This window comes from Embiotoca jacksoni, unplaced genomic scaffold, assembly GCF_022577435.1.
Source record: "Embiotoca jacksoni isolate LCO1_2020_lvr unplaced genomic scaffold, fEmbJac1.0.p SCAF_5, whole genome shotgun sequence".
Taxonomy (NCBI): domain Eukaryota; kingdom Metazoa; phylum Chordata; class Actinopteri; family Embiotocidae; genus Embiotoca; species Embiotoca jacksoni.
Window position 1 is genome coordinate 5,471,791 of NW_027185403.1, and position 24,363 is coordinate 5,496,153.

Below are 24,363 nucleotides of genomic sequence, written 5' to 3' on the forward strand. Positions count from 1 at the left end.
CCCGCTCTTTGCCAGTCAGTTCTATTAAGGTTTGGCGCTTTTATTTTGAAAAAGATGCACCGGAAGTGTCTTCCTTTTTCCGGTAGGTGGAACGTAGGTCGTCAGGACGGTCGACATTTTGTTGGCTTCCTCGCAAAAATAAACTGTCTGCGGTGGCCTCAAGAGTTGCTCCTTGTCATCATCATGTGGTATGAAATCCTGCCGGGTCTCGGCATTATGACCGTGTGTCTGATCCTCCCCGGCATCGCCACCGCACAGATCCACAAGCTCACCAACGGAGGAAAGGTGAGCGCGACGCTGCGTACTCGCCGTGCTCACGAGTAAAGCGTGTTTTCCTGCTTTAATTTAAACAGCTTAATTAAAGTGTCCCGTCCTGTCCTCCCCGCAGGAGAAGAGGGTCGCTCGGATTCCGTGGCAGTGGTATCTGTTGGAGAGAGACAGGCGAGTGTCGGAAACGGGACGCCACTTTGACTCCAAGGTGAGTCTCATTGACGCGTCTCCATGTGTCCATAATAATAATAATAATAATAATAATAATAATGTTACTTGTGCACATTCTCCAAAGAAATCCAGTGGTTTTGCAGGATTTAAATACATTTCCCCGTTTGTACTGCCGTCAGTTTCTAAAAAAACAACAACCCATACAGTAGATATTTAAAAAGCAGACAATAGACATGGTATCGTCGACACATTTTTGAAAAACAACTGTAAAGATGTTTGCTTTGGATAAATAAATAATAATAATTTAAAAAAAACAAACACCTTTTTAGTTCATTCAGAGTCAGGATATCACTTCATGGAGCAAAAGATATTTGAAAATGTCTCGTGTAATGGTGAGATCCTTAATTTGTCTGTGAACAGTGTTGTATTTGTGAGACATGCTGATGCACTTCAACGATATCAAGTGTAAGATATCTGTATTTATTTAATATCCTGTCAAAGTTAGCAAAGAACTAATAGTTGGACTATGACCCATTACTGAACAATCAGATTAGAGCCTGTCATTTTTTAAAAGACCGGTATATAGGATTTAAGTGGTTCTATTGGCAGAAATAAAATGTAATTTTTAAAATGATGTTTACATTTTTGTATAATCACCTAAATATAGGAATCATTGTGTTACCTTGCATTGAGCTCTTTGTATTTCCGTAGGGAGCCTGTCCTCCACACTAGGCCATGTTTCTACTGTAGCCCAGAGGGGACAAACCAAACACTGGCGTCAGAGAGGGCCTTTCACGTTTGCGGCCTTCGTAGGTTCAGTGAACGCCAATTCATTCTTTTCCCGGCCATGTACACATAGCGGGCCGACGTGTACCTAAAATTGTATAATTAATGGAACCGCATGTGCTGAACAATGTACACTGAACAGTGGACGTGTAAATTGGCCTTCACACACCATCAAATGTAAAATAAAATGTCTCCCTAAAGACTCTTTTTTTGCAAAGCGTACAATAGCATATACATTTTGTAAATAAAAACATGCTCTCAGCCTAATTACCACACAGGAAGAGCAGAACTTTGCACACTTATTGTGGTTAATGAGAACTGTGCTGAGTTTGGTGGAGGACAGAAGACTGCTAGAAATTACACTTTGGTCACCAGAATTAATGAAACCTAATAAAGATGCTAAAGGTGTAATTTATAGCAGATCCAACAGGGGAGGTTGGAGGTGTCAGTCGTGTGTTAACAGATGATTTTGGTACAAAAGTCAACTGATCTGAAATCGAAAGCTACGTGGAAGTAAGAACATCTGTTGTCTTGCAGACCGCTGATGAATAAAAACTGTGATCTGATGATCTTTTCTATTTTCTCACCAGGGACTTGAGAACATCCACTGATGAGGAAGAATACGGAGGACCAGACGAGAAGAAAGTTCTTTGCTGTACATTGAAAGATTATATTTAACATTCAGTTGTTTGTTTTTTTCCCAGTCTTTTCAGGCAGTTGTTCTTAATTAAACTGCTCCATACTGGAAATCTGTTCAGGCTCCTTCTGTTGATTTCTACCAGCAACAGATGAGAGAGAGAGAGAGAGAGAGAGAGAGTGTGTGTGTGTGTGTGTGTGTGTGGTGTTCGACAGAACTGTATGAATATCACAGTATCTGCTGAGAGACCAGACACTGTCATTCTGGAGCTGTGATACATCTTAAATGTACAGTTGAAATGTTATGAATTAATCAGTTCATTAATTAGATGATCACTAGAAAATCAATACAGGATTAACTATTAAGTTGAAGTGACACGTCAGAAAAATACTTTCTCTAAAATCGGAGGATTTGCTGCTCGTCTACGGCGTCGAGGTATTTCTATGACAAAACGACATTTGAAGGTGCGATGAGCATTTAACAGACTTATAATTGATTCCTTTAAAATATTACATATTGATGATGAAAATAATTTTTATGCTTTGACGAAGGCACATTTTCTGGTCAATAATTGTGATCTTCAGAAACTTTCTTCAAATTTGGCACAAACATTAATTTGTACTTAAGGCTGAACTGATTAGTTTGTGGGTCAATGGTCAATCAAAATGTAATATTACAAAAATATTCTTGGCTTCAGTGGTCCTGAAATGGAGTTTTAACACCTCCAGCAGGTTGAAAGCTAAATGTGAGAGGTCCTGTTATCATAGACTAAACAGGAAAGCAGAAAATAAAATATATGCCACAGTTAAATTTGAAGTTTTTCGGATGTTTCTCTCATCTTTGCCTTTTTACAAACAAATAACTGGAAACATTTACCTTACATTGACATTGTCTTTAGTAAAATTCCTCCAAAGTACAGACAGAAATGAAAATGACAGAAGGACTTGATAGTAAAAAATTTTTTATTTACCGTTGTGTTCGGGAGTATTCTCAGAAATTTACAAGAGGAAATAAAGAATGAAAAATTAGTCCCAGTGATTAAAACAGATGGAGAATACCATAATACAACGGAATACATTTCAGACATGTTTGTTTCCCATTAAATTCCCTTCACGGCGTGGAAACTGAATGTGGGGTATTCTTACAGAAAGAAAACGTTACGTCTCAAGTCGACAGACGGAAAATAAAAACGTGTCCAACAGAGAGGACGAGCGAAGGGAAAACTTTGCGGAGACGTGACGCTCACTTCTCCTCCTTGCCTTTGGTTTTCCTGTACACCATCTCCCTGAAGCTGGACAGGATCTTGCTCTCCCTCTTCCTCCTCTCCTCCTGGTTGAACGACGCCAGAGCTCTCTTTTCATCCGCGCTGTAGATCTGGTTTTCCTTTCTCAGACGCACGGCCTCCATACGACGATGTCTGCACGGGGACGTTTGAAGACGTGTCAAAAGTTGCATTTTTAAAACGCAATACACTTTGTAGATATATTGTTATTATAGAATCTTTACACTCGTAATATGTCGACTTGTCTTCACTTCGGTGCAACGGGAAAAAAAAAAATTCCCATCATCCTCCATTTAAGGAAGTTGACTGTGATAAACATCGCGTACCTGCTGCCGCTCATCACGTAACCAGACTTCTCAAAGTTGGCTATCTCGTCGCTGGTGAGACCGATCTCTCCTCTTCTCGGGATACGTTTGCCGGCTTTCACGTACTCCGCCATCGCAGCGCCTTCACCCGGCAACAGTGCGTGACCAAAACTGGAGGAAGACAAAGAGGATCTCATCAAGACAAGTGGCTGCGTTCACGTCATGAGACACAGGCGTAGAAAAAAAACAAGCCACAGTGGAAAAGAAACCGTCTTCAGCTGCAACGAAACAAATATTCTTGTTATCAATCAATCAATCAATCAATCAGCAGTTTGATCTAAAAAGAGTCAAATAAAAGCAAGAAAATTCCTTTTCATTAAGGATGTTTTTTTGTTGTTGTTACATTTGAGGAGCTGGAACAAATTCATTCTTCGATGTTTTGGTTTTTTTTGCTTGAGAAAATGACTAAAACGATCAAACAGTCATGAAAAATGTTCAATTATTTAAACTGTAGCACTTGATTTTTATACCAAATTATCTTATTTTGTTTTTAACTGGCTGATACCGACATGGTCACTTATTTTCTCTGCATGTTTTGTGTTGTGGTGTAATAATCTGACAACAGAAACAGCACAAATATATAAAAAGATTCCTGTAACCTTTTAACTTCAGGAAAAAAAAAAAAAAAAAATCAAGTTTTTCTAACATCCCTGTGAACAGAGAGCTTTTACTGTGAAAGTTCTCGGGCAGAGTCACGTGAACATAATGCAAAAAGAAATGCGAGCGATGAAGAGACTCACTCCAGAGGTCGGTCGTCCTGCGACTGTTGAGTGAGCGGTGCTTCGGGGCCGACCATGTCTTCGTCCATGCAGGACTTCTCCACCCACATCACTCCGCTGAGATCCTCCTCTTCCTCCTCCGACTCTTCGCTGCTGGAGTTGCTGGACTCCTTACGGCTCTTCTTCGCCTTCTTCTTCTTGGACTTCTTCGACCTGTTCAGAAACGTGTTGGTTAAAACATCTCCGTGTGAACGACGCTGGCACGTACCTGCACAACAGGACCTACTTTTTGCTCTTCTTTTTCTTCTTCTTCTTCTTTATTTCTTCTGAAAGAACCAAGCGTGAGAGTTCAGCTGACAAAGCTTTGATAAGCGTTTCCATAAATGACTTTAAATAAATCAGAACCGTCTCACCTTCTGAATCCGACTCCAGCTCACTTTCCTCCGAGTGCTTCTTGTTCTTTTTCTTCTTGGACTTCTTCTTCTTCTTCTTCTTTTTCTTCTTCCTGTCTTCTGTTAATCACGGACAGGTTTGCTTTAATAAATTCAAACTGACACACAGCGTCACTGTAATGTAGGTGTTCAAACGCTGCGTACCTTCGGAGCTCGATTCTGAGCTGCTGTTTTTCTCATCTTCTTCAACGGGTGTGAATTCATCAGAGCTGACGGCGAGAAAAGACAGACTGGAATGAAAGCTCTCCGCGACCGAACAAACACAGAGAAAAACGTCTGACGCTTCTCCAAAAACAAGAACATGCAAATAAAATGTCATTGTGAAGGGGGGGGGGGGGGGGGATCTTGACTTACTCTGGTTCTTTCACTCTGGGTGAATATCCCCAAACTTCGGGACAACCGAGCTCCCCGATCCTCTCCCTCTCCTGCAGGCGCCTGGAACAGAAAGACAGACAAATCCCCGTCGTTTAACCGTCTTACAGGTCGAATATAACAAACATCATTGAGATTAGCGCGACGGCTTCCATCTGAGAATCTTACCGATTCTTAGAAAGAAAAATTACACACAAAATATAAACGGAGAACATTGTTTTCTCTCTTTGAACATACAAGGACTTTGATGAAACTATATCGACTATTTTATAAACTGCCTCAGCTACATTTGCTAAACTGCAATTTGGCCCCTCATTCATTGTTAATATCCTATATACATACACATTTAATTTACACTGATATAATACATATCGATGTCAAAAAAATATCTATTAATATTTCGATCTTGATTTCATCTCCCGGCCCTGACTGTGACACTCATCTTGTTTTTAAGGATGAACTCCTGTGTCTCTCTCTCACAAGTTTCTTCTCGACGGAGGACTTTCCTACCTGGCAATAAACGCCTCCTGTCTCTGTCTCTGAGCGTCGTCCCTCTGCTGCTCGTAATAATAATCATCTCTGAAGCTGCCGTGTTTTCCAGGAGCGTCCCGCTGCTCGGACCAGTTGTTGTGGTTGTTGTTGCCGCCGCCGCCGCCGTTGTTGTTGTTGTTGTTGTGCCGCTCCCTGGACCGGGAGCGGCTGCGACGGGGGCTTCCTATGCGGATCCGTCTGATAGTCCTCGCCTCTCGGAACCGACTCTCGCGCTCCTCGCGTTCTCTCTCCCTGTTGCGCGGCTTCGGGAGTTTGGGCCCGAAGCTGTCCGGGGACAGACTCCGTTCACGGCTGCCGGTGCGGTGGCGGCTGCGGCTGCGGGAGCGGGTCCGAGGTCTCCGGGCCCGAGGACTCCGAGGCTCCCCGCCACTGTCCGAGCTCGACCTATCCGCCAGAGGCATGGCCTCTGATCGCTGTAGACTTAAAACGAAACGACAGGACCGAGATAGGAAATCAAATATAATGTCTAAAGGGAGAATAACAAGATGTCGCTATCAGGTTTCTTTTCGTTCAGCAAGCGTCCAATAACCGGAGGTGCTGATGCGTCCGTCCCCAAATAGACACCGGTGCTCCTCCTAACATACCACACATCGTTCCGCTTCCACTTATAATATAAATTTGTCAAAATTGTTAAAAAAATAAAAAAAATCCAGAAAACTAGTGAGAACAATAAGATCTTAAAAATATTCTTCAGTATCATGTAGCTTTAAAAGTATTATTTAAACTATAGTTGATACTGGCTGTGACAGCTGCTGACCTTTTAATTACATTTAAAATGTGATTTATTTTTGATCGGTTTGTATTAATATTTTTTTTCTATTTTATTTTATTTTTTTAATTGCAGAATTTCTATTGTAACCCCTTTGTACATTTGTTTCAGTTGTTATGCCTATGAAGCACTTACAAAAGCATGTTTAAAGAGTTGCTGATTCAATACTATATAAACATACAGTATTATCTGACGATGCAAAAACAAACTGCAACCAAATGCAAAAAGAACAGAACAGACTAAGGGGCAAAAGATAAGAAAGAAATATAAATTTCATTCGTATCAAAATAACAATGAAAACAAATTCTATAATTTTAAAGTGGACAGTGTTATTATTAACCTCTTGGCACAGTGGTTGACTTTAGCTGTGTGTTACTGGTAAGCTCTGTAACTAAAAGTGTTTATGTTGTGGATGTAAAAGCACAAAGTCCGGTTGCATTTAAATGCTCAACACTTCTTTAAATCTTTTCCTAGGACGGCAAAGGCGTGAACCGGCGTACTCTGCCTCGATTGGCTCGTTATAATTAGGGTGGGCCAATCAGCGGCAGACTAGGGCGGGGCATGCCTTCGTCATCCTGGGAAACAAATGTCACTACCGGGAACTTCAAAAAAAAAAAAATTGGATTATGGGGATTTGACCATCAACCATACAAAGTAAATTAGTTTTGGATGCTGTGCAGCAGCACTGGCTCTTACTTTAAAGTGGCTGAAGTGGTTTTGTAACGACAAAGAGCAGCTCGGTAAACCAATATATCCAATTATACAGTTACAATGAAAATAAAAGTGCAGCCCGTGAACAAACCGACTGAGGAGAAACTGGCTAAAGAGTACTTTTTTTTTTTTAACGGAGTTGAATAAGACTGCCACGTGCCTCATCTGCAGACAGAAAGTTTTTATTCAAGGAATATAACGTGAAGCGGCATTATAATGCCAAACACGCGGAGAAGTTTAGTATGTACATGAACCTGAGCCTATCCAGAGCTCCACTGGTAATTAAATAAATCATTCAATGTTTCTGAGCTTATATTACCCCCACGGTTGAAATGCACTTATTGTAAGTCGTTTTGGATAAAAAAAAAATAATAAAAGCGTCAGCTAAATGCAATAACGTAAAGTCGCTTTGCACTTTTATTTTGAAGGTGAGCCGGATGAACCGGAAGTTATCCCGACTGAAACCCGGTGTGGAAAAAGTAAACACTTTTCTGCTCAAATAACATCCAGACACGGTTTCACCGTTATTTTTTTTTTTTTTTTTTAAAGGTGCGTGTGTGTGGAGTCGGCCTGTTTTGTAAAATGTCTTTTTAACGCTACCTAGTGTAGATTTTTTTGACGTTTTGTTAAATCCTCCACGACGGCGACTCCTTGCGGCCGATGAGGTTTAAACGGGAAGCGGTGAAGATCAGCTGCTCTCGTTAGCCATTGTTTATAGCCAGCGCAAAGTTAATTAACACCGGAGGCGGCACCGGTCCTGGCGAAAGCACCGCGGTTGCAGGTAAAAAAAAAAAAAAAGAAAAAAGCTGTTATTTTCCACACGCTGCTGCGAGAGATCGGAAACCTTTCATTGTAGTAGCAGCTAACGATGCTAACCAGATGCTAACCCCGTAGGCCGCGCCGCCCCCTTTAAGATCGCGTTACCTTTTGTTAGCAAGCTAACATCAGCGGGTGAATATTGCGTTCAAATAAAAAAATAAAAAATACGAATAGGTTTGTCGAAGCAGATGCTTTCTCCGTTAAAAATGCAATTTCACGTGAATCTGAAGTTTCAAGCCGGTTTCCTCGTTCAACTAACCTTGTAGCTGGCGCCAGCTAAGGAAACGTCTTTTTTTTTTTTTTTTTTGTACAAACCTTGGTATTTTCATTCATCTTCTCACTGCTGAGCTTGAAGTTAATTGTCCAATGAATTTGTAATTGCGCCTTAATAGTGGTAAATGTATCGGGTACAGTCAGGGTTTAGTGAACGAGCAAATGAAGTTTATTGATGAAACTGTTTTGATCAACTTGGCAACCGGCGAGGCCGTTTTATTGGTATTGTTCTCGTTTAATTTGTCACTCGGTGATAGTAAACATTATTGCTGTCTCAGTATGACGGAATTACATTTCAACAGCACCTCGAGCTGCAGCCTGAATGATCACAGACTTGAATCAACACCGTCAAGACAGTTTTCCTGAAAAAAACAACCAACAACCCACAACTGTCGTGGATGTAAGGTTTACTGAAAGTATGATACCGCAAAGGTTATAGCCAGATAATAACACTGGAAAGTGAGAGTATGTAACAAGTCAGAGGTGTTTGAGACTAAAACTTCCTGTAACAAACCCTGTGGGAGGTCCAGGTATTCTTGTCCTGCTGCCTTATCTGTGATAATTGGCTGTCCAAAACTGAACTTCAGCCAACTCTTTGGCGAAAGGATTTGTTCAAGCACCTGCGCGATGTTTTTTTTTTTTGCACGGTGCCGTAATCCATTCGAGCGTTTGCCCCCGTCGATTCAGAACTGCGGTATTCACTTGTCCTTTTTTTGTTTTCTCTTTCTGCAGACATGCCGAGCCTAAAGCTGATATCTGCGACCGACACACAGTATTCGGCAGCTGTGCTGAAGTCCATGAATGACCAGCGAAGTCATGGGTTGTTTTGCGACGTCACCATTATCATACAGGACAGGAAATTTCGAGCTCACAAAACCATCCTGTCTGCCTCCAGCACGTACTTCCACCAGCTCTTCAGCGTCGCCGGACAAGTGATCGAGTTGAACTTCATCAGGCCAGAAGTCTTTGAGCAGATTCTCAACTACGTCTACAGCTCCAAGATCATCCGTGTCCGTTCCGACATGCTCGAGGAGCTCATAAGTGCGGGACAAATACTGGGAGTGAAGTTCATTGCAAACTTGGGTTCACCGTTGTCGCAAGTGAAGGGTCTGCCTGGTTTGTCGAAGGAGACGGGAAACAAAAGCGACACGGCCACAGAGATGATGCCGATCATCACGGAGTCCTTCTCCATATCCGCGGAGGAGTTCAATCAGACAAACAAACCTGCAGGTACCGAGGACGACTCGGACAGTGATGTTATGTTTGTCTCGCATACGGACGGTCAAACCAAAGCAGGCACTGAGAAAGCCAACTCTGGTGAGGTCACTGATGTGGATAAAGCTGATTCAGAAAATGTCACATCAAACCAAAATGAAGAAACAAATCAAGCCGTTGCAAAGGAGGGAGAAAAGGCCACCACCCCCGTTAAAACAAAGCCTCCCAGTGTCAGTGTTCCCGACCCCAGTTTGCCGAACAGCAGCCCTCTGCGCAGTCCGGACAGCAGCTCCAACAACTCCAACTCCAACAACTCCAACAACTCCAACAACTCGTCTTCCCCTGCAAGAGTTTCCTCAGGAAGTGCTCCCACGACACCAGCCAGGCCGAGCAGTTTAACCCCGGAGCCATCGAGTGCCTCTCAGTCCTCTGAAAACAGCGACATCATGGGAGTCCACAAGAAGCAAGTTTCCACTTCAGCTCAAGCAGGGGATTCCAAAATAAGGCTCCTTGATTTGTCTGAAAGATCAGCAATTCAAAGTAACATTCCCAAACCTGCTATGGCAGCAAAAAAGACAGTGACTCTCAACACGGCCACCGAAATCGATTCCATTTCATCAGGCTGTAAAGTTTACGCCAATATTGGAGAAAATACTTACGACATTGTCCCAGTGAAGGAAGATCCGGGCGAAGGAGGCTCCAAAGCCAGCAAAGGGAAGAGAGCTTTGATGGCAACGCCTCTGAAACCCTTCGATAAAACACCCGTGTCACCCAAGGCCGGACCAAACAAGAAGAAGACCAAGACGGAGCTGGAGGATCACTACGAGCTCATCATGGACGGGAAGACTTTCTTCGTGTGCATCGTCTGCAAGCGGCCCTACGTGTGTCTGCCGAGCCTCCGCCGCCACTTCAACACGCACTCGTGGGAAAAGAAGTACCCGTGCCGCTACTGCAACAAGGTCTTTGCTCTGGCCGAGTACAGAACTAAACACGAAATCCACCACACGGGCGAGCGGCGGTACCAGTGCTTGTTGTGCAATCAAATGTTCATAAACTACCAGCTGCTCTCCACTCACTGCAAGCAAGCCCACAATCAGGATCCCAGCGGCAGGAAAGAGAAAGACGACGCCGACAACAACCTGTACCGTCTGCTGCCGTGTAAAACGGTGCAGATGAAGTCGTACTCGTGGATTACCGACGGGCCCGGCGTCCCCGTCATATCCGAGGACGGCAGCGTGCATCACATAACCACCGTCGGAGAAGCCGTCCACTCCTCCACCCAGAGCAGGATGCTGAACTGGGACGACATCTTCGTCGAACCCGACGCTCACATGCCGCCTGAGACCAGCGCCCAACCGGGGTCGACCATGAACACTCCTGCACAGGCAGCCAAAGAGTTTGACTTTGTTATTCCAGAGACGTACTGAGCAACACGTGCTCCTCCTTGTTTATCTGTGCCTTTTAGGTGCCCCTCCTGTTTTTTTTTCGCTTTGGTTCCGCGTCAACAATTTGTTTGTGTAATTCTTGATGGTGTCAGCTTAAGATACGGTCACGTTAGACTTCCAGCTCAATGAACTTGGCTGTCTGTAGTAACAGTGACGACGATGATGATGATGCCCTCTAGACTAATTTTTGAAGGCTCTCAACTGTGAATCTGCCAGCAGGTCACAGCAAACTACCACGAGTCAAGTCGGGCGGCTTTAATTGAAGTTGAAGGAGCGAATAGTTTCAGGCTGGATGTGTAATGTGACCGTTCCTTCGCTCGTGTTACTCTGCTTTTCTAATAGCCTTGATCTTTTATATCATTGGATAAAATGATAAAAACATGAGCAAAAACAGACATAGAAGTGTTTCACGTGCACCAGAATCATGAAAACTTCCTAATAATGATTATAATTCCACATATGAAATTATAAGGTGCCCCGGAAAAACAAAAGTGGAGTGGGGGCGGGGGGGGGGGGGGGTTGTTTAAGGTATAACTCAGCAGCTGCAATGAAAAGGCAGGAAATCATGTCATTTTCACGGTATGAAGTCATTGCTCTTTCATGCCCAGATTTATTTTTTTTGGGTCATCGGTTTAAATGTATGAGCCGGAAGATGTCAGCTGAAGGACAAAGTGACACGTTAGACATTTGAATCGTCTCCCGTCGGGTTTTTAACATTTTAGGCCGAGCCGCCTAAATCCGAAAAATGACCCCGAGCAGCCAGCTGAGGCCCGCTTCATGAAATGGAAACGGGGTTACCTATTTAAGAGAGTGAAACCTCACTCCATTCGTTTTTCTTGTGTGTAACCAGGATACGTGTGCCTCGTAGTGACATAAATCAAGGTTGCTCAGATCCATCATCGACACAATCATGAAGCTCAGTCTGGATCTGAGGATCAGATGTAAACGGACGCGATGATTTTCATTCCCATTTTAATCTTAATTCTGTACGAGATGGTTAACCATGATCCGAAATCAATTTTTCATTATGTTTTGGTCAGCAACGCCATGCGTGGGTCTTTGGGCAGGGAGGATAAACATTTATACACATTTTAATTGGCTTAAAAAAAAAACATTTACATTTTTTTGTCAATTAGGCACTTTTGTTTTATTTTTTAAAACACCTGTATATTTTTTATTTCTTTCCATTTCCATCTTGTTTATGAATTCAAATGTTATTTAATGCCAAAATCTTGGCGTTGGCGAGAGATTTTGGCAAATGTGATGATAAGGATTGACATAAACAGGATTATTTCGGTCCACATATATATATATAGAGCACTGAGTATTGAATCAGGCAGAAGATTTGTCTTCTTTTTTCTGGTAATATTTTTACTTTTCTGTTGTTTTTCCTTTGTGTCGGAAGGTAGTGATTGGTTAGTACAAGTAAAAGTAGTGCTAACATGGGAATCTATTGTGTGTCTTGTCATTCAATTAAATCATGCAGGTTTTGTTTTTCAATAAACAGATTAGCATTGATGTGAAGAACTGCATATGTTTGTGTAACTAAAGTTAACTTGGACATGTATTCCCTTCTTTCTTCCAAATCAAAAATGTTTTCGACGAAGCTTATGGAGAGAACTGCGACAACTTTAACATTCACCACAGTTCTCGGTGGAAAAAAATATGAAAATGCTAACATTTGAATATTAAGCAGGTATAACTTTAAACATGGTTATTATCTCAGGAGTGTGGGCAATAAACATAACGCACCTCATCAAAGGCGACATCCGTAAAGCATCTGGCCAAATTTCGCATTATGACACGCACGCACACACACACACACACACACACACACAACAAGGAAACACACTATGTGAATTACACAAAACGAGTTTTAATAGGAAGGAAGGAACTTTTCTCGGCTCCTGAGAATGAGCTGCTTAAATTATAAAAAAAAAAGAAGAAGCCGTGATTAAAGCTGACAGACTGTTTCCATGGACACGGACAGGTTTTAAGATTCTACCACGATTTCTTTTGTGTTCCTCCGCGACGGAGGGGTTCCTTGAGTTCTTCACGATCTGCCGCCTCATCATCAGTGAATCCAGCACCGACTGTTCAGACGCAGCCCGGCTGATGTTCACCACCGACGGAGACGACGCATTCTCGGATGTGATAATTACTACTACTTACAGAGAGAGAGAGAGAGAGAGAGAGACGGACATACACATGCTTTGCAGCTCTTAGTGGAGATACAATAAATAGGGTGCAGAGTGTAATTGTTAACTGTGTATCCTCAACGACTACTGCAGGTAGAATACGTTATTTCTTCTTGAACGCTGCTCTGCAAAGTTTACCACACACTGATCGGGATATTCCTTAACCCAAAGTGAAGATTTGATTAATAGACGACATGATCTGTTTGTATACTTTAGGCCTAACTGTATATCATACTGCTGTACATACGTTATGAGAATGTATCACCTCCATTACTAACCTCCATTGGGCCAGCAACTCTAAAGATGCGAAGTTTCTGGCGGATTCAGATTTTGGGGGGAAATACCAACCAACGCTGGTCAGGAGTCGGAGCTGCGCTAATCAGCTCAGATCCCCGCGGCGAGGACGCCGTCTTCTGCGACACTTGAGGCAGGAAGCATTTCTACTGAGGAGAGGTGAAACTAAAGCTGCAGCTGGAGGACAGATTTTGCACGGAACCAGTCGAGGTGACGGGTGTGCTGCAGCGCTGGAAGTCCATTTGCATTAAGGCAGATAGATGTGTAAACAGTCCCGGCTTGGAGCAGGTTTGTCTCTCTCTTGATGTGTATGTGCACACACACACACACACACACACACACACGCATACGCACACACACAGGCACAGGCGCACACGCACACGCACACACACACACACACACACACACACACACAGTGCAGGCCAGAGTGTGAGTGATGCCCGGGGAGAGAAACACTCGCTCCCTTGTGTTGGGCTCAGTTAGTGTGCTCCTTTTCCTCCTCCTCCTCCTCCTCCTCCTCACCTCCTGTTCTTCATCACAGTTCTGAACGATTGTGAAGAAGAGCCCAGAGGAACCGCGCTATCAAACCACTCGCTCAGCATCAAACAACACCTGAGAGTGTTTCAGGTGCTTTTCTTTTTCTTTTCTTTTTTTTTTCTTTCTCTCGCAGCCACCCTACGGGCTGTACGGTGGGGGCTTCTCGTCGGGGTGGTTGTGAGGAGGCGAGTAGCGTGGAGGGATCATAGTGGGCCACAGGTGGCTGGCTCCAGACTGGGAGTCGTCTGACAGGCCTGAGGAGTCGGGGAACATGTGGGAACCCTGCAGGACAAAGAAAAGCATCGGATAGAATGACATTTGAACTGTTAATTAATTAATGTTTTAATATAAGTCTCGTAATATTTCATATTTCTTCTTCATGTCTGTACATCCCATTAATATACCACAACTATTAATCAATTCATTATCAGCCACTGCTGGTTGATGGAAGTCGCCTCACCAACCGAGAGCTACTTGAGGTTTTTCCTGGTAACGTCACCTCAGACATCCAGCTTGTTCAGATCGTAAAAACATTTTAGAATTTGTAGCTCCTTTGCAGCAACATCCCTGTTCGAAGCAGCGTCTACTGTCGTGGCTTCAACTCTGTGTTGCTTCAGACTCAGCTTTATTCCATTAATTCCTTCAAAGTCTTCACTGCATGTATTATATGAGTCTGGACAAGCATGAGGCGGTAATTCTAGTTTAAACATTTTGGAATGAGACACTTCATCTCTTATAAAACTTTCCTGATGCAAATTATTCATCAAGAAATAGTGAACTTGGAGCCAGAGTTAATTATGATCCTGTGCTTAAACATGCAGTTCTGCTGGTACCTGCAGGTCGTAGGCAGTGTAAGGCGGCAGGCAGGGGGCAGCGTTGTAATACGAGTTGAGAGAGGTGGTGGGCGGAGGGGGCTCTGAGGGGGCCTGCGCCTCTGGTTCAGGTGCACTCTCTGAGGCAGCCGAGGGTATCTGAAGAAGAAGCAAACCGTGTCGGTTTCATTTACATCTATCGATTTGAATGCATGCGTCCTTCCCTCCACGTACCATGTCCTTGAAGCCTCCCAGCACCGCCGCGGTGATGATGCCCAGGAAGAGGGCCACGATGTTGAGGATGGTGGCGGACCATAACAGGTGGTAGAGGTGCACCACGTCCTGGCAGCTCCTCACATCTGTGTACTCGTGGTAGCCTCCAATCACCTCTACACGGCTGGGCCAGTGGGTGGGGACAGAGAGGGAAACAGCCTCCAGTCAAGCCACAAACATCACTTGACAGCAACTTTTAACAACACGCCGACATCAACGGGACGCGGTTGACAGACATAAAACAGGGTTTGATTCATGGGTGTTAAAAGTTCAGAAGGTTTCACTGAATCATTCAATAAATGCTGCTACAGAGCAGGGACACCGAGATGAAGACATGGAAGGAATGTTTGGGCGGACACAAACAGGGCATGCAGAGGAAATGGTGCCCTACAACACATTTCTACGATGGCTTTTATCAAAAACTCTACATGACAAACTAATGAGTTGATCAATAAAGGGCATTATCGGTCTAGAAAAAAGGGACCTACTTCCAAATCATGGATGATTTCCTAAACTTTTTCAAAACATCTTTATTCTGAAGTCCCATAAGAGGATGTTCTCTGAAACAAAGGTTAAAAAGAAAAAACATTCTTGGTCTAAGACAATCAAGGCTGCAATGCAAAAAAAAAAAAAAAAAAAAGCTGCCACAAAACGGGCACAAAAGTACACAATAAAAATCTCAAACAGTCACAGCAACAGTGCAAAGCGAGAGCTTCAGAGGTTTGTCTGCGCTCGACGCCTCGGCGTACTCACTTCCCGCAGTTGTAGAGTTCGCAGCAGTAGCAGGTGTTGCTCTTCACGCGCAGGTTGCAGGACGTGCGCGATGATGTCTGACAGGACACCTGAAGGTCAGAAATTATTTCATGTCCCCTTTTCTTTGAGCCTGATCTGGATTCCTTATGATGCCTTTATACAGTTCATGGCCACACGAGTATCGGCAGCACTGACAGAGACAGACTTCGAGCAGAATTTAACGGGCGATTGAATTTCGATGAATGAAATATGTGTTTCTTACGTCACGTTCAGATGCCGTCTCACTGGAGTGATACTCACAGCGGCCGGCGTACAGAGGTCTGAGGTCCTGCAGTAGGGAAAAAAAAAAAAAAAAGAGCATTTTTAAACATCTCTAGCTACAAATACACAATGAGACGGAGAAGAAACAGACGTAAAAGATACAAGACCTCAACTGTGCTGTATAAATAATAGCTACAATATTAATTATAATTATAGGGAATTCAGAAGCAATCAATCCCAACCCCTTTGATAGCTAGTGAGCAAATCTGGATTACGAACTGCTGGTTGCGATACTGAGCTGGTTATTTACCAGCTGCACGTGTAGTACCGTAAAAAGTCTTAACAAAATGTGAGCAGAAGATCAAAATAAAAAATAATCATCTTTTAATAATAAACATAATCATCGTAACAATCCAAGTCACAAAACTATGCAATAATCTACATGTGACAGCAAACCTGACCCTACTATCATACAGTATAGTGTTTGGCTTTTGCTGTGATTATTATGATAACTTTGATCCTTGATGACACAATCTATGTGAATAAAACTTGACTTGTGTTGTACGTTGGTTTTGTCTGTGTGCTGTGACAATCAGACACTTTATCTTTGGCCTTATTTTACTGGGTTCAAACAATCAATCCCCCCCCCCCCCCCCCCCCAAAAAAAAAGACATTTATTCAGCTGTATATAGATCATGACTGGGGTCAGTATGCATTTAATTTTGTAGCCCTGCATCTGCATCAGAAGTTTAGATAAATGTGATAAAAAAAAAAGTCAGATCGACGTCGCCTCGTTGGAGTTGAGAGTACAAAACACTGTTTGAAAGGAAAATATCCATTTTCCATTTCACTGACACCAAGGCCAAATGAAACCCTGCTAATGGGGATCTCCCTTTTCACTCGGCCATAACTTATTTCAGCATAATTGTTTTAAGGGTGCATTAGTGGTTATTTATTTTCGTATGTACTTTGCGTAATGGAGAATTAGCTCCCTCTACCCCAAAATATATTTGTCCGACGGAGGAAGGGTGCGGCAGCTGCCTCAGCCTGCCATATGTGAGCAGTGCCCTTGCTGAAGGGCCTACGTTTTACTATGTCTAATGCAGACGGGGTATATTAAGCTTTTAATGGGGCTGGCATTGATTAATAAGCTTGTCATAGGACATAGCATAAGCGTTATCCATATTCATAATTTATAAGTTGAGTTAAATAAGCAGGAGCGTCACTGATACTTACAATGTGCCTCGCTGCAAAAACTCCATCAACAATCGCGCAGCAGAAAGCGGCCACCACTCCGAAGCTGATGAAGACGATAGATGCCACTAACTGTGGAAGACAACGGACGAGCGTCAGCTTCATCACTCCTCGTCGCACGGTCATGTTGTGGTTTCTACAGTAGACTACAAACTCAATGTAAACACGCACTACTTTGATTTACTCTCGATGGCTATAAATGAACCAAAGTACACCCACATCATCATATTTGCAATGTGCCAGGGTGCCTCCACATAAGTATATCAGTGTGCGTGCGTAATAATGAATGAATGGGGGGGGGGAGGGTTCTTCATCCAGTGATGTTCACGGCTGGCAAGGTACTCGGCCCGTTACAGGCACGGCCACTCTTAACCCACCCCCACCCACACACCCCCACCCCCGCTCTGCTCCTTCCACTCCTCAATGAAACACAAGTGTTCAATTCCACGTCACCCCACCCTGTCTGCAGCCGCTCCGCCTCGCAGGAGGGAGGCAGCATTTGTGACACCACCACACACTGAGCAGCAGCAGCAGCAGCTAGAGGTACCGTGGACCTCTACCGTCTGAATTCTTTTGGAAAATGCAGATCTGCACATTGTGATTTGTTCTCGAGTCCTCCGGTGGTGTCGGACCCGTAAATCAACATCAGCCAGTCATTTATAGTATCTACATGTGTGGGTATCAACAATACTCCATTATAGTAAATTATATGGCTTTATTGATTATAACCACTCTTTGTTTATAGCTCTTATTCTGCAGGTGCTGAGTTATCTGACTCTCTCCTTTCAGCTCGTGGTTCATTTTTATGAACGAAATTAAATGAGTTGAAACAATTTGCCGATGATTACTTGCTTGACAGAAAAATTATTGACAGGTGTTTTGACAAACAATGTCACTGTAAATTGATCTGATCTTTGCATTTTTGACTGTTAATCAGACAAAACTATCTATTAAAAGGTGTCGCCGCAGACATTTTTTTCCGTTTTTTAAAAGCATTTTATAGTTTAGTTAATCAAGAAATCAGTTTGCATATAAGTTGATTATGAAATTTATTTTTAGATGCAGCAAAGTAATATTTTTTATATAATGACATTTTCATCCCAGTTTGACTGTAATTAGTCAAACTGTAAATAATGTCAATACATTTTGTATGTGATAACATTTTATGGGGAGAGTGTGGTGTAACGTGCCATAGATCAGTCAGCTGTATCACACATACACACGACGCTGACTGGCATCCAAACTCGACTGCGTTATGGAAAAGGAGTCACAGTATAAACTCATTCTTCATTTCTGCTCTGACAGACCCGTCCCGCCACCTCCCACCTGCTCTGCTTATCTGCAGTTTCCTTCCCCACATTCCAGTGCAGACATCTGTCCTCCTCCACTTACACCCTATTTCTATTTCTGGCTGCATCCCCACCCACCCCCGAAGTCCAGGATAACTTGCTCCGATATACACCGTGAACCTCCTCGGGCTAAGTGGGACAATCGGGCTGCGTCGGGCCAACCGCTCGCTTTGTCACATTAATAACATAATCAAGCTGTGCAGGCCGTTGTAAAAGGTAACTGAGACTGAGTCTCAGTTTAATAACAGTGTTCTGTGATTAGCGATGAGGAGACATCAAGCACTGAAAGTGATCTCAATGCACAGAGGTAATAGAAATCCTCTTACCATCTGCCTCTTGTTCTCAATCAAATGAGCGCCGATAATTCCCAGAAAAGAGCCAAAGCCCAGCTGGAAAGAAAGAAAATGGCTGTGAGGGCATTTATCTAATTTAAACATAAAATGTTGTCTTGTAAAGCTCTGATAAAGCCTAATTGAGAAATTGTTTAAAATATGTATAAAGTCATCTGAGATTTGTGAGGTCAAAGCTTCTTTCAGTCTCTTGCTCAGGGTTCCCAGCCAAATGTAAAATTCCCTGGCTTTCACTGACGTAAAACTTAAAGTGAAAAACAGTCGCCTTTTGTGCTGATTAAACAAAATTCAGCCACATCATTTTATTCCCAGTAATTGTAGAGCTTCACTTACATGTTCAAAGGCATTTTCAGCGACAAACTTTCACTGCATAAACAATAAACTGAGCAAAATATCTCTTCTTAAACAAAACTAATGAACTGTTTAAAGATTCTCCTCTACTGGCGGCCAGCAGAGCAGTGATGTGGGCAGCATGCTTCACACCGTTGGTGTGGCTGCAAAGGACTCCCTCTCTCATAACTTAATGGATCAAAGGTAGTTCTACAAACTTTATGTCTAACTTTTTTGTCGTCCACTCACCCAATCTTTGAAATCATTGTTTTGTAGCCAAAGGTTTATAATTTTTTTGGGGGGGATTTTCCTGGCATGTTTTTCTTGGTGTGCAACTAAAAGAAAAAGAGCATCTAGAGTGAAGTGATTGCTGACAACCAGGAAGGCCATAAAACCATTCAGGAAACAAGTTAAAAAAAAAAAAAACACTATAGAAAAATACTTCTTCTCAAAATATTACATTTTGTCGACGGGCAACTAAAATTTAAACATGCTGCAAACGCAATTCCATTATATTCCATGACACAAAAAAATGATCTCCATGTCCGGAGTAGATTTTTTTTTAGGATTCTCTGATATTCCAGAAACTCCATGACCAGTGGGAACGCTGCGTGTTGCTCTTCACAAATTGTAAGTCTCTGACTTCTATCGTATTTCCGTGATTTACTAAAAATCTGAGCGGCATTGCAGCTCTGTACGTAAGGCAGAATGCTACAAGCTGAGTACTATGAAGAAAAGAAGTTTATGGACCTCACTCAACATCTAATGACAGCAATGCTGAATAATAAATGTGGGGAAAATTCTCCCCTCAGAGACCTTCAGTAATGAGGTTCATTAGAATCCAGGAGCGGGAAGCGCTCGCTGTAAAACCCTCTCGGCTTCACTCATTATGAACGCCGACAGTGAACAGGCGCGCCGGTGTGAATGTGCACTCACAATGGCGCCCGAGTAGTAACCGCCCACTGTGATGTTCTGCGTCCTGGTAGTCGCTGCCAGGCCAAAGATGAGGATGAGCACAGACACGATGAGCAGCAGCACCGTCACGATTATGGATTTCCTCTTCCTCCTCTTAAAGGACCCTGCAAGTGCAACAGATAAGTGGACATTACCGCGAGCATCATGCTGTGACGTGACCAGTAAAAGTGATTTAATTAGAAGATGAGCCTGCAACTAAAATCCAGTAGAAGCTCTGGTGTAGAGGGAAGTACTTAAAGAGGATTGTGACTGGACTGGAGTTCCTCTGGCCCTCTGACCATTGGTGGACAATTCTGTTGAGGTGTCTCGGAGGAAGTTTTATATATATATACATATAAAAACACAGGCTGCTTTGACGATACAGCAAATTGGCTGTATATATATATATACAAAATATTGGCCTGTAATTTGTGTGTAATTTGTGTGTCTTTAGGGGGCTTATACAAAGAAATCAGCTTTAAAAAAAGGTATCCCAGCACCATAAGAGCCACAAGAAGACGTCTGCCAGCAAAACTCTGCAATGGATGAAATGTGACTTTAAATCGATACAAATTATGGAAACTAAATCTTTCAGTTAATTGTTTTCACTCACATAAAAGAAACCTTCCATTATGAAGCTCTGTTCAAAACAGACTCTGAATGTCTGTTTGAGTCTAATATTAATGGACATTTTCAATTAAAAAGTTTGCTTCTTTTTTTTTTTTTTTACTTCAAAGTGCAAATAAGAGGTACATTTCACACAAATAAATTCATTCAGGTGGCTGTTTCTATTGATCCTAGTCAAAAAGTTGAAGGGTTCTCCTCGTGCTTCAAGAGGCCTCCTTATCCCAATTTCCTCATTTAGATAAATGTCTCAAATTTTACACTTTAACCCTTTCTATCCTGGAGGCTCCTTTATTGGGACCAGGCTGTATCCAATATGCAACCTGGTGTGGTACATTCAGTGAAGTGGTTCATTTGTGTTGCATCAAACTTGGTAGAGTTGTTATCGTCGTTGTCTTGAAGTCTCACTCTGGCCTCGTGATGCGGACAAGGAGATTTATTGTGTTTCAAAACTTTCCTAAGTGTCTCTTATTGTTCATTTAGGCCTGACAGGTGTGGAGCGGTAGACAAATAACCGAAACATGTTCAAAAATAACTTGAATCATTACATACACAGCCATAAACGAGAAACAACATGTGCTTTAAGGTGCAAAAGGTCACTTTTCAACAGCCATCAGAGAATACACTTCCTTTAAAACAGTCCTCTGATCTTCCTCCTAAAGGCAATTACTCAGAGATTTGGTGGGTGACAATTATTTTTTTTAAATGTTCAAATTTGGTGAACTTCATAGATTGGAGACAGCATGTGGTGGTAAGTCATTTACGATGCGGTCTTAACTATTTTTACCTCTTTCACCCGTCTCTGATTGTACAACAGAAAAGATTGAATCGACTCTATCGTATTTCTCTCTGTTGCATCCTGTCATCACAGCCCGTTTTAAACTAACAGATCGGCCGGGTCACCTCTACGATCTGTTTTATAAATGCATGAATAAGTGAACGCCACATGGCAGCTCAATACTGATGCTCCAACCTGGAGAGCAAGAAGAAAACGCCCTCTCCTTTGGTCACTAAAACACATGGTTTCAGTTAAATTTGGTGCCTTCGTAATGAAGGACACTGCCTCTGAGATTAATGTTCCAGAAATACATGAACGAGTCGCCAGACCTGAGAGTTAAATTACAATAAAACATTACGCCATGATGAGACATTTCTGGTTTCTTTGCTGGTCTGCTGACTGAAACAATACACGTGTCTGTTTTGCATTAATGAAATTAGTAATCACAATCATGTTACATATGGGCAGAATACATCATTACATGCCTGCATCTCAAAGACCACATAATCCAACGCGATCAAAGGACAAATGTTAACAATTTTGCCTCTGTATTTACTACGGGACTGTGAAGAGAGGCAGAAAAACACGGATTTAACAAGTGTCCTCTGGCTCCACTCTGCAGGATTTTCGCAGAAAAGGAGATTTGTAACTCAAAATCACGCATGTCTTGATTCGGTTATGTGATTTCTTAGAAAAATGCGATGACTGTAGGAGGGGACTGGAAATATAGATATACATGTGTGCAGCACTCAAGTCATTCCTCTCTTAATTGACAAATGCTCTAAAAAGGGATCACTTTTCCGTCTCACACACGCCTCACAAGGAACAAAAAGTCTGAAGCAAACTCGCACTCTTTGTGCCACAAAGGCAAGATGGTGTAGTTTTGATATTCCAGGCGCAATCTGCTAATTAATGAGAATTACCTGCACAGAAACGTACAACAAAATATCCGCAGATTTTTCGCTTAAATGAATGGATGGCTTATTGATTTGATTTTCATTGCTGCAACCAAGCATCCTGCCAAAATGTTAGTGCGGCATCATCCATCAGAGCCGACCATGCAGGCTGCTGTGGTTACTCAACGCCGCCGCACCTGCAGTGACGGGCTGCGGCCTGGACCAGAAAAAAAAAATAATAAATAAAACATCCGTCTGGTGATGCAACGAGTGTTTTAGTCTGATTTTGTCAGAAAAAAAAGAAAAGAGGCTGCTATTATTTTTAACCGACAGAAATACCAAATGGGAACGGTAATAAATATCAACCGAACGAATAATTATAAGAAGCAGTATAAAATGCCCGCAGTGTGAGTTAGTTATTTAATTGATTACAAAAAAAAAAAAAAAAAAACCTGCTGCAGACACGCCGCTGACCTTGCACACAAACCTACCCATGCTTGTTTCAGAGAGAGTCAGTCCGCTGGATTGCAGACTCTGAGGAGGAGGAGGAGGAGGCATGCTACCTGGAGGATGTTTAAAGCGGTCCGATCCTCTTGCAAATTAACAACAACAAAACGACAACCGCGACTCGATGCTGCGCGATCTTAATCGGAGAGCTGACGGCGGAGAGTCGTGAGCTAACGCAGACGGTGCGTGCGCCCGCCGTGGCATTCTCTGACAGCAGCCCTCCGTCGCCTGCAGGCTGAGCCCGAGTCCGTCTCAGTTACATCCCCGCTGCTGCTTGACGCGCCTCTCGGTCTCCGTCCCCACCGGTGTGTCGGTGTCGGACCAGTAGGTCGCTTGGTGCCGCTGCGGGTTGCGTGTGCGCATGTCACACACACACACACACACACACACAGAGTACTCTTACTCCCCCGTTACTGCACGGTACCGTTACCGAGTGCCAGCAGCTGGGTTTCCCGTTACGCGCCGCAACATTGCGCCGTTATTTTCCCGTTACGAACCTGCTGGTTTAGGTTTAGGTGAACTACAAATGACAGGTCAAATGTTTAAATATAATTGATATTCTCCCAGAAATGTAATCTCTGTAGATAACGTGGCAAACGGCCAACAGTCACAAGTTTTTTTTTTTTTTTTTTTTTTTTTTTCTGTCCTCTTCATGTCAGGTTATCTGGGCGATTCATAACGGCCCCCAAATAAACTACATTACCCAGGATGCACTTCGGGACGTCCACCTGTTTCTATTCGGGCCTACTCGCCACGCCACTAGCCTTTACTCTGTCGGCGGCTAAGTCAAGTGAGGTTAACCTTAAACCATGTTGGCCTGGATCCAAAAGGGCGCACGCATAACGCAGAGCATAGTAAGAAGAAAAAAAACTACTCACACGGTATAAATGCAGGTCGGAGCAGCAAGCCAGCGTTAGAGCCACTGCTAGCAGCGATGAGCCTGCAGCCTTGCAGATACAATTCAGTTTATCTGCTGAAGTATGACAACATCTCCTTAATTTTGAAGAATAGTGTTGTTTGTCCTCAAAACAACATGTTCCATTATTTAGATGACAGAACTAGTCTACTGTTAGAAGAGCACTCAGGCATCTAAAAACTGCTGAAGGCACCAAAAGTGTGCTGAATGTTGCAACTTCCTGTATTCCTTTCAAACAAAAGCAGTAGTTTCAAATTAAAAGCCTTCTAGCGTCTTAGACATGGTCCAGCCATAGTGTACACTAGGTTTCGACCTAGTCTTAGTTTAATAATTAAAATGGTTGTCCCTTTGAGTACATATATATATATATATATATATATATATATATATATATATATATAAACAATGGCAATATCTCCTTGTATCTTTAACTCACTGT

At 42.8% G+C, this 24,363-nt stretch overlaps 4 protein-coding genes across 6 annotated transcripts; 2 read left to right on the forward strand and 2 right to left on the reverse strand.

Moving 5' to 3' along the window:
• Nucleotides 1–73: 73 nt before the first annotated feature.
• Nucleotides 74–1,980, forward strand: ndufa1 (NADH:ubiquinone oxidoreductase subunit A1). Its single transcript, XM_069170862.1, has 3 exons — nt 74–285; nt 389–478; nt 1,818–1,980. Exons 1-3 carry the CDS (start codon nt 184–186, stop codon nt 1,836–1,838), a joined length of 213 nt encoding a protein of 70 aa, XP_069026963.1. The 5' UTR covers nt 74–183; the 3' UTR covers nt 1,839–1,980.
• An 832-nt stretch (nt 1,981–2,812) lies between these two features.
• On the reverse strand, nt 2,813–6,156 carry nkap (NFKB activating protein). Of its 2 annotated transcripts, none has more exons than XM_069171423.1 (8): nt 5,565–6,156; nt 5,037–5,117; nt 4,827–4,891; nt 4,644–4,739; nt 4,517–4,556; nt 4,252–4,443; nt 3,473–3,622; nt 2,813–3,281 (listed from the first exon to the last, which is right to left on the reverse strand). In XM_069171423.1, the coding sequence occupies exons 1-8, from the start codon at nt 6,005–6,007 to the stop codon at nt 3,107–3,109; spliced, it is 1,242 nt and encodes a 413-aa protein (XP_069027524.1). In that variant the 5' UTR covers nt 6,008–6,156; the 3' UTR covers nt 2,813–3,106. The 2 variants fall into 2 exon arrangements, with proteins under 2 accessions (XP_069027524.1, XP_069027523.1); XM_069171422.1 differs by having other exon boundaries at nt 4,644–4,742.
• Nucleotides 6,157–7,556: 1,400 nt separating this feature from the next.
• On the forward strand, nt 7,557–11,345 carry zbtb33 (zinc finger and BTB domain containing 33). Its single transcript, XM_069170738.1, has 2 exons — nt 7,557–7,867; nt 8,911–11,345. Exon 2 carries the CDS (start codon nt 8,913–8,915, stop codon nt 10,818–10,820), a length of 1,908 nt encoding a protein of 635 aa, XP_069026839.1. The 5' UTR covers nt 7,557–7,867; nt 8,911–8,912; the 3' UTR covers nt 10,821–11,345.
• A 1,347-nt stretch (nt 11,346–12,692) lies between these two features.
• tmem255a (transmembrane protein 255A) lies at nt 12,693–23,368 on the reverse strand. 2 transcript variants are annotated; one of them, XM_069170739.1, is made up of 10 exons: nt 22,993–23,368; nt 20,186–20,328; nt 18,896–18,958; nt 17,203–17,292; nt 15,968–16,033; nt 15,706–15,794; nt 15,441–15,512; nt 14,914–15,076; nt 14,701–14,838; nt 12,693–14,149 (listed from the first exon to the last, which is right to left on the reverse strand). In XM_069170739.1, the coding sequence occupies exons 1-10, from the start codon at nt 23,057–23,059 to the stop codon at nt 14,006–14,008; spliced, it is 1,035 nt and encodes a 344-aa protein (XP_069026840.1). In that variant the 5' UTR covers nt 23,060–23,368; the 3' UTR covers nt 12,693–14,005. The 2 variants fall into 2 exon arrangements, with proteins under 2 accessions (XP_069026840.1, XP_069026841.1); XM_069170740.1 differs by lacking the exon at nt 15,441–15,512.
• Between the last annotated feature and the right edge of the window lie 995 nt (nt 23,369–24,363).

What these genes read in the sequence shown, in the direction of transcription:
- tmem255a (XM_069170739.1), bottom strand. Translation starts at nt 23,059, where the DNA reads ATGCCTCCTCCTCCTCCTCCTCAGAGTCTGCAATCCAGCGGACTGACT. An exon ending in GAACTCTACAACTGCGGGAA is followed by an intron (nt 15,513 to 15,705) that starts GTGAGTACGCCG and finishes CCTTTGTTTCAG; the next exon opens with AGAACATCCTCTTATGGGAC. An exon ending in ACACTGCCTACGACCTGCAG is followed by an intron (nt 14,150 to 14,700) that starts GTACCAGCAGAA and finishes TTTGTCCTGCAG; the next exon opens with GGTTCCCACATGTTCCCCGA.
- ndufa1 (XM_069170862.1), top strand. Translation starts at nt 184, where the DNA reads ATGTGGTATGAAATCCTGCCGGGTCTCGGCATTATGACCGTGTGTCTG. An exon ending in AGCTCACCAACGGAGGAAAG is followed by an intron (nt 286 to 388) that starts GTGAGCGCGACG and finishes TCCTCCCCGCAG; the next exon opens with GAGAAGAGGGTCGCTCGGAT. An exon ending in GACGCCACTTTGACTCCAAG is followed by an intron (nt 479 to 1,817) that starts GTGAGTCTCATT and finishes TTTTCTCACCAG; the next exon opens with GGACTTGAGAACATCCACTG.
- zbtb33 (XM_069170738.1), top strand. Translation starts at nt 8,913, where the DNA reads ATGCCGAGCCTAAAGCTGATATCTGCGACCGACACACAGTATTCGGCA.
- nkap (XM_069171422.1), bottom strand. Translation starts at nt 6,007, where the DNA reads ATGCCTCTGGCGGATAGGTCGAGCTCGGACAGTGGCGGGGAGCCTCGG. An exon ending in CTCAGAATCGAGCTCCGAAG is followed by an intron (nt 4,743 to 4,826) that starts GTACGCAGCGTT and finishes CGTGATTAACAG; the next exon opens with AAGACAGGAAGAAGAAAAAG. An exon ending in AAGAAAAAGAAGAGCAAAAA is followed by an intron (nt 4,444 to 4,516) that starts GTAGGTCCTGTT and finishes GTTTCTGAACAG; the next exon opens with GTCGAAGAAGTCCAAGAAGA.